This window comes from Salarias fasciatus, chromosome 7 (assembly GCF_902148845.1).
Source record: "Salarias fasciatus chromosome 7, fSalaFa1.1, whole genome shotgun sequence".
NCBI classification, from domain to species: Eukaryota; Metazoa; Chordata; class Actinopteri; order Blenniiformes; family Blenniidae; genus Salarias; species Salarias fasciatus.
In genome coordinates, this window is record NC_043751.1 from 5,723,022 (window position 1) to 5,731,115 (window position 8,094).

The 8,094-nt window shown below is 45.8% G+C and overlaps 1 protein-coding gene across 1 annotated transcript; it reads left to right on the top strand.

Annotated features, from left to right (window-relative positions):
- The first annotated feature begins 528 nt into the window (after positions 1–528).
- snupn (snurportin 1) lies at positions 529–7,258 on the top strand. Its single transcript, XM_030096644.1, has 9 exons — positions 529–576; positions 1,735–1,899; positions 2,729–2,927; positions 3,203–3,307; positions 4,697–4,793; positions 5,611–5,708; positions 5,905–5,982; positions 6,273–6,353; positions 6,432–7,258. The coding sequence occupies exons 2-9, from the start codon at positions 1,742–1,744 to the stop codon at positions 6,750–6,752; spliced, it is 1,137 nt and encodes a 378-aa protein (XP_029952504.1). The 5' UTR covers positions 529–576; positions 1,735–1,741; the 3' UTR covers positions 6,753–7,258.
- The last annotated feature ends 836 nt before the right edge of the window (positions 7,259–8,094 follow it).

The following is an 8,094-nucleotide window of genomic DNA, read 5'->3' on the forward strand; positions in this document are numbered from 1 at the left end:
GCAAAAAATATTTGAAATGATCAATAAAACGGTGCAAATCCACTCAAAATCGTGCAAGTACAGACACAGAATGCACCAGGAAATACAAAAAATATCCAGAAGCACAAAACACCTGGAGAAGATTAAAACATAAATAAAGGCAGTCAATCAAGATGAAAAAAGGTGACAGTATATCAACAAAAAGAGACAAAAAGGCTCCAACCAGCCGTAAGATATCACACACAAGACACAACATGATGTGTCTCAAAAGAATTACAAACAGGAATATTTCAGAAGATTTGCAAGCATTTATAGAAAATGGTTTATGAAATCATATTAGAAAATGTAAACACCACCAAATGGATGCAATTTTTTTTTAAGATATATATTTACCAGACTGGTAAATGCTCTAGATTTAATTTTCGATGCAGTTTTTTTTTTTTAATCATAAACCAACAAAAAGGGATTTCTTGTGAGAAAAGCCCTGACTGTGTAACTCCGGGTTAGTTTTGAACGGTCCACCGGCCCACCGATAACATCCGCCGGCAGCGCTGACGTCATCTGACGCTGCAGTCACGTCCTCCTCGAGCGTCCCAGGTACCTGTGCACCACAGCGAACTTTACACCTAATTATTTAACAAATCCAACAATGTCTGCGGTTTAAACTCCACATGGTACCGCTGGCGCTGGATACGGGTTAAAGCTGTAGCTTGGTAGTGCTGATTTAATGCTAGTAGCGCTTCTTTTACCCGGTGTGCTAGCAGACTTAGCTCGATGCTAACTGCCCGTAGTTCACTGGGATTTTTATTATTAAATGAATTACTTTATTAATTGTGATATGGCACATGTAGATACAATTTTTCCTGATGTGTCATTTCAGCATGTGTTTAACGCACAGCATCCTCCAGCTCAGCTTCGTGGACGCAGTGTGTTGGTTCGTAGTGCAGACATGACTGGAGGAGCTGATGACAGAAGAAAAAAAAACTTTAGACCAACAGCTTTTAACTCGAAGTGCAGGAAGAGAGGACATCATATAACTGAACTAATGCCAGAAACGCCAAACTAATGGTTTGATAGCAACACCACAACTGATTTATTTAGGAACAGAAAATGTAAAAATGTGGTGTTTAAATTAAATTAGACATTTGTGAGTGGGTGAAGAAAATAGTTCAGCTGTTTTGGTTCTTGAGATGTATGAACTCCGAGTTATGGATCCTCATTCAGTAAATTTAGTAGGGAATAGGTTCATAAAAGTCCAGAAACAAAACAAAGATCGCCAATTCCAGACCTTGTGATCCCAACTTCATCTTTCTGACTTCTAGCCCACCTCCTGCACTGCTGTCATGTAACATGCCCGCCTGCTTCATAGCCTGATGATTTAGATTTCAGTGCTTTTATTTTCAGTGGAAATGTTCCTCTTGACTGGACGCTGCACCTGTGAACCTGTTACCATGTTGCGTTATTCTTTGTTGTGTTGCACTATTTTTGTTACATTTTGTTCAACTACTCGTTGAGAGGACCAGATCATGGTTTCACTGTACGATAAGTTTTCTGTTTCTCTGTAACACAGCAGTTGAGACACTGGAAGATTGGTGAAGAAACTCGATTATTGTTGAAATATAGCATACATATAAGCAATGATGCTGCATTCAGATTTGTGATATTGATAAGAATAATGCAGTCATTGTGCTTTCAAGCCCTCATATGAGGATTCTTTTGAAATGAAGTTCTAATTAACGGTGCTTTGATTGACAGAGTCCCCATGGACGACCTGACCCAGGCGCTCTCGGCCAGCTTCGCTGTGTCCAGCGAGCCCAACAGCACGGCCTGCCCTCACCCCCGGCTGGCTCAGTACAAGAGCAAGTACAGCGTGCTGGAGCAGAGCGAGCGGCGGCGGCGCTTCCTGGAGCTGCAGAAGAGGTGAACATCCTCTCTCCTCTGGAGAAACAGGAGGCTGTGGAAGCAAAGTTTCTTTCTTCATGATTGTTTATCATATATATTTTTTTTTTTAGTTCTGTAAATCTCTTCTTGTGCTCTTTCAACCACGCTGGTTGACATTTGTTTGACTTAAGACTTATTAAAAAACAAGACTGATTAAATTAATTACACAATATTTTTTCTAAAAATCAGTGGTAAGAAGAATATTACATCAATAAGTACAGATCATCTGTCTTACAACCAGATTTGAGGTCATTACAAATATGCATCATTGTAATCTGACATAAAATGTACCATGTTATTTATGCAAAAATGTTATTTCAGGTATGGAAACAATACTTCATCAATACAAATGTCATGATATATAATCACTACATTCAAATGCATATATGTTTCCACACATACACTCAACTGTAGATGGACAGATACAGTATTTAAACACGTGATCAGAATAAAAAGATCTTCCTTCTTGATACACTCCTGTTAAACAGTTTAATTTCAGTTTGAATACTTACGTATGATGAGATCTGATGTGAGGGCGTCTGTAAAGGGGAGCAGCAAAAGAGATGCTGTGCTTATAGTAAACTTTTGGATAGAAAAATGTGTTTTACAGTCCAGGTTATTACGTTTGTTACTTTATTTTAAGAGGAAAAAGTCACTGACATTACACAGACACGTGTCGTCTTTGTAGCCTTTTTTTCTACTTTAGATATTATTTCAACAAATAAATACATCACTTTGTCATCCCCTCATGCTTTGTAATTTTGCAACGCACCGCTCTCATCTGCTTTTTTTCCCCTGCTAATCTTAGTAAAAGGTTAAACTACGTCAACCACGCACGGCGCCTGGCCAATGGGGACTGGACGGGGACGGACAGCGACGGGGAGGACGGCATGGAGAAGGAGGAGGAGGGGGAGCGGCCGCCAGACACCGACGCCACCGCAGAGGAGGAGGAGGAGGAGGGGATGGAGATCGAGAGGAGGAAGCTGCCAAAACATTATGCAAACCAGGTCAGGGTTTGATGCGGCCTCAGTCTGGAGACACATGTGGCTCTCCAGCCCCCTAAATATGGAAATCAATTAAAAGTGACCCAAAAAACCCGCCACAGAACCTACAACTTCCTAAAATGATTTTAAAAAAAATGATCTTTTCCTGATAAAAGCTGTAGACTCTTCTATTGCATTATTATAATGGCCAGCAGAGGGCGCACGTTCTCCATGCTTGGAGCTCTGGCACAAGCGTTCCAGATGAAGGTTTCATTGACAGAGTGGCTCTTCCTCCTCAGCTCATGCTGTCAGAGTGGCTGGTGGACGTCCCGTCAGAGCTGGAAGCCGATTGGCTGATGGTGGTCTGTCCCGTGGGGAAGAGATCGCTCATCGTCGCCTCCAAGGTAGGAAACTGGTCTTCAGCCCACGACTCGGCGTGAGTTAATGTGGTTCCGTTCAGGCTTGTGATGTGTCATCCTCCCCGATCAGACGTCCCAGCAGCCTCCAGGGTTAATTATCAGCAGCAGCAGCAGCCACGGCGTCTTGAGGTTTTAGTGCACGCTCACGGCTCCTCGGAATCAATATTTTGAGGATCCTTGTGCTTTATCCGTCCTGCTGGTAAATCGGAGCGTTCCTCCACGGCTTTCCTGGTATCGGAGCGGATGATGTGAGCCGTGTGTGTGATTAAGACGAGCCACCATGTCTGAGCAGTAATAATGCGGGCCGAAACAGGAAGAGTGAATTATTACCTCAGGAGGATTATGGGATGGTAGCGAGGCCGTATGCCTCTGAAGAGTGTGTCATGCCAGTTTTCTCTGCTGAGGCTCCGACTGTTTCTAACCTGTGTGTGGTGCTGTCACAGCTCAGTTTTGAGTCACCCATCTAACTCAATCTTCACAATGTAGAGCAGGAATTGCTGTTAAATTGCCCGTTTCATTTATTAGGAGGGTTCCTGTCTTTGAATTTGATCTTCGCTGAAATGCTTTGGATTTGGATTTCTTTTTTTAACCAATCAGAATTAGAATTGAGGGTCAGATTGCAGTAATTTCACATATTAATAGTTCAGATATGGATAAATATTGTAAAAACAGTCACCATAGTAAGTCTTTGCTTCTTGTTCTTATCCAGCTCGCTCTTCCTGCCATGAGCAGGATTTGAACCCGGGCCTCCAGCCCCTCTCGGCCCGTCCAGCTGTTCACTGACCCGTTTGTGTGGTTTCCACAGTGAGAACTGAGACTGGAGACGTGTTGGCAAATCCAGTATAGACCCCGTTAGGAGGTGTCACCAGATCTGTGAGTCAGGACTCGGAGAGGAAGATAAGAGCCAGTTAGTCACCATCGCTCCGTCACCGCAGTCAAATGAATCCACAGAAATGTCAATATCGTCACCGTGACGGAAATTTAGAGAGGTGAAATAACTCGCAGTGACAAGGTGAAGTTGGGAGTCAGAAGTTTGAGGATTTTCCCAATAATCCTGTCTCTGAGTTTTGTACGAGCCTCAACTGTAAAGCAAGGAAGTCAGACTGTAATCGCAAGTTTGGCCTCCTTTTTTGAGTTTGCTGCTCATCGTGGGAATTTTTTTTGCCACTTTTAGAAGTAAACCAGTAATCATTTAGTTTTTTTAGTGGATAAATTGAACAGAAGAGCAAGAAAAGTCCTCCTGCACACTTTGTATGATGAGATATGATTGCGTCTCGGATTATTTCAGTCGGTTTAACGCTGGCACGGAGCTGGCAGTGGAGAATAACGGCGGACTCTCCCCCTTGTGTCTCCTGTGGCCTCTCTCCTCTGAAGGGCTCCACCGCAGCGTACACTAAAAGCGGCTATTGTGTGAACCGCTTCCCCTCCCTCCTGCCCGGCGGGAACAGACACAACTCGGCCATGGGAAAAGGTGAGCGGGCCCGGGGCTCCTGAGAGCGCCGGCAGCGGGTCGCTAGTCACCTGCCGGTGTTTTCAATGTGATAATCACACACACACACACACACACACACACACACACACACACACACACACACACACACACACACACACACACACACGAGGCTGTGTCGCTCCTAAAACAGCCTGTTCCTGAAGCAATGAGTGTAAATCTGCAGAAACTGAAGTCAAACTCACAGAAACTCAACGTGGAAACAGGTTTTTAATAGTTTTTCAACCTTATTGGTTTCAAATCTGGTTTTTCTGAGTTTTTTCTTGTAACTCAAACAGTAGAAAAGCTGTAGTTATTGTTCTCTTGGTCATATTTTCCTCATGATATAACCATTTAGCTCTACAGGAAATGATCAGAATGTGTAATTGATTTGTGAAACGATCCTTTTTTTATGTTTTCCTTATTGTCACTTACAGTATAACGTCAGTGACAAATGTGCTGAACTCCTCTGGGGAAACAGCTGCTGATAAGACTTGTGTCGCTGCGACTTTTACTGGAGATGATGTCAAACAGTCACATTTCCTGTTGTCTGCTTTAGACGCAGCAGCTTGGAACAAAAAGACAGAAGATCAAAGTGTTGATCAGTTACGAGCTCCTGATGCTGCTTGTCGACAGAGAGACTTCCTGGAAAGAGTCCAGTCTGGAAAAAAAACGAATGAAATGTCCAGTAAAAGCGGATCAAAGCTTGAAAATGAGCATGAAAAGGAGGTTTTACTGTAAGTTTGCAGAGTTGAGTGTTGATTTCGTTTCCTCCGCCTCTCCTTGCTGCTGTCTGCAGACTACACCATCTTGGACTGCATCTACAGCGAGGTGGACAGGACGTACTTCATCCTGGACGTCATGTGCTGGCGAGGCCACCCGGTCTACGACTGCCCGGTGAGACCCGCCTCTCGCCCCGCAGCCGGCCAGGAATGCTTGTCTAATTGCTTAAGTAGCCTGGTCTGTGGCACAGATGTGCTGCTTTTTTTTTTTTTTTTTTGCCCATCTTATTGGCCCGGAATCAGCGCAGGAGGAGGAGGAGGCTGTTTTTTTTCCCCATGTTTGTTTACAGTCCTTGTTTTCTCATCGACAGACGGAGTTCCGTTTCTACTGGCTCCAGTCCAAAGTGGAGGAGACCGAGGGGCTGTCGGAGACCGCCAAGCGCAATCCCGTGCGTCCCTCGCTTGTTCTGCATGTTCTATCTCGGCCGGCCTTCGTTTTGTTTGTTGCCTTTTCTGCCTTGCCGAGCTTAATTCCCGCATGTGGGATTAATGAAGTCCTGAAAGTGCACCCGCAGCACCTCGGGGTGAAAACAAACCAAGAAAAATTAGTCTCCCGTTGCAGTTTCCCTTCCTAAAAAAAAAGACCTTTGTGCTTTGCGAAAAGCTCCTCAACCAGGCTTTGTTCTCCGAGGATGAAGTCCTGAGCAGAAAGTCATTTCTCACATGTTTGCTCCAACAGTTTCGATTTGTGAGGCTCCCGAACTCGGACTGCACGGCGGACTCGATCCGGAAGGCTCTGACGGCGGAGTACAGCTTCAGCGTAAGAACACACCCCCGGCCGTCCGTCACGGGCACGGCCCAGGGAGGACCGCTGACCGCACCTTTCCCTCCCCCGCAGGTGGACGGCCTCCTCTTCTACCACCGGCAGACCCACTACACGCCGGGCAGCACGCCGCTGGTGGGCTGGCTCCGCCCCTACATGGTGGGCGACATCCTGGGGCTGGAGGTGCCGGCGGGGCCGCTCACCAGCAAGCCGCAGTACGCCGGCCACCAGCTGCAGCAGATCCTGGAGCACAAGAAGGCGTCCAGCGAGGTGCGGCCGGCCAGCCGCGGCGGCGGCTACGAGCTGGAGTACCTGTCCACCCCGGTGCAGGGCGGCGAGGGCTCGCCCACCTTCCTGAACCAGGAGCCCATCCGCGAGGCGCACATGGAGAACTGAGTGGGCCAGGACCGCGAGCAGATCGCCAAGTCAGAGTCTCAGCCCACATATGGCTCTTTAGAACGGCTGCTGAATGCTGCTGCACGTCCCACCAATGGCAAAGCATGGCTAATTCTAATCCGGCGCCGCTGCGGACGCCCTCGGAGTGCAGATTAGCAGAGCTATGCCGTGGTTTTATGTGGCTACATAAAACATCCAGTCTAACATTTTTACATGTTGCAGCTGCAGCAGAGCCAGAAAACGTGAGCGGGATTTTACCGTGAGCACTCCTTCCTTCATCCCTCGTTCTGAACACCGCGTTACAAATAAAGGGAGGAGGAGGAAACCTGACGTGAAACACGGAACCAAGTGTCATTTTGCTTCATCCTCACTGTCATCAGACGTTCCTTCAGCTGCTGGGCAGGTCGTACAGAGGAGCAGGAGCACTGCCGGCTCTCTTTTACCTGTTCAACTTTTAAAGATGTTTTAAAATGCATGTTTCTAATAAATAGTTCTTTTTTTACTGATTTAAAATGTTGATTTTCTTTTTTCCTTTAGATGACAGTTTTGTTGAATATGAAAGACAGACAACTCGTATTCGCTCCTGTAGACCGTTTTTGAGCTCAGACACATGCTTTTGTAACCCCTGCATGCATAGGGAGAACATGCAAACTCCACACAGGAATAGTTCAACAGGAGTTTCATAACCCTTTAATAACAAATCATGACACAAATGAAGATGAACCTTCCACTTTGTAATCTGTTGAATAAAGATAAGATGCCGTTTGAACCGACCAACGTTCAGTGAAGTGATGAATTCACGTGTCAGCACACAGTGGCTCTTCTTCTGTGGTGGGAAAAGGACTTTTTCCTTTCATATCGCCTTTAACCTGCTGAGGCAAATGTCACGCTGTTGGTACAGAACATCCTCAACCGCTTCACGCTCAACTCTTAACTGCTTTGGTGCCGTGACCTTTCAGGATTGGTCCACTTTTGGTTCCTGATCGCACATTTTGACGTCAGAATTGGCAGCAAGACTTGATTTCGGGCGCTGATTGTCATAACAACTCAGCTCTGTCAAAAAAACACAATGTTTAGTCACAACTCTCACTTCGCTCCACTGGAAAGAAAAGAAAAAGATTTGTGATCGCCTGCGTCTTGAGATGGTATCTGGTGTTTTCGCCTCCCACACAGAACAGCAGCAGGTGAAGCGAACGTGTTTTCTTTCTGGGAAACGTCAGACTGACAGAGTAAACTGGAGGAAGGTGCAGCTGCAGCTCACCTCAAGAGTCCTGGAAAGCAGCAAACAGCACTTTTCTCTCTCTGTGGTTTCTTGTGAATTGATGAAGGGCTCAAAAAAAAC

Bases quoted from the DNA above. Each gene is read 5' to 3' on its own strand.
- snupn (XM_030096644.1), top strand. From the start codon at position 1,742: ATGGACGACCTGACCCAGGCGCTCTCGGCCAGCTTCGCTGTGTCCAGC. The intron at 5,709-5,904 runs GTGAGACCCGCC...TCTCATCGACAG, and splicing joins ACCCGGTCTACGACTGCCCG to ACGGAGTTCCGTTTCTACTG. The intron at 5,983-6,272 runs GTGCGTCCCTCG...TTGCTCCAACAG, and splicing joins AGACCGCCAAGCGCAATCCC to TTTCGATTTGTGAGGCTCCC.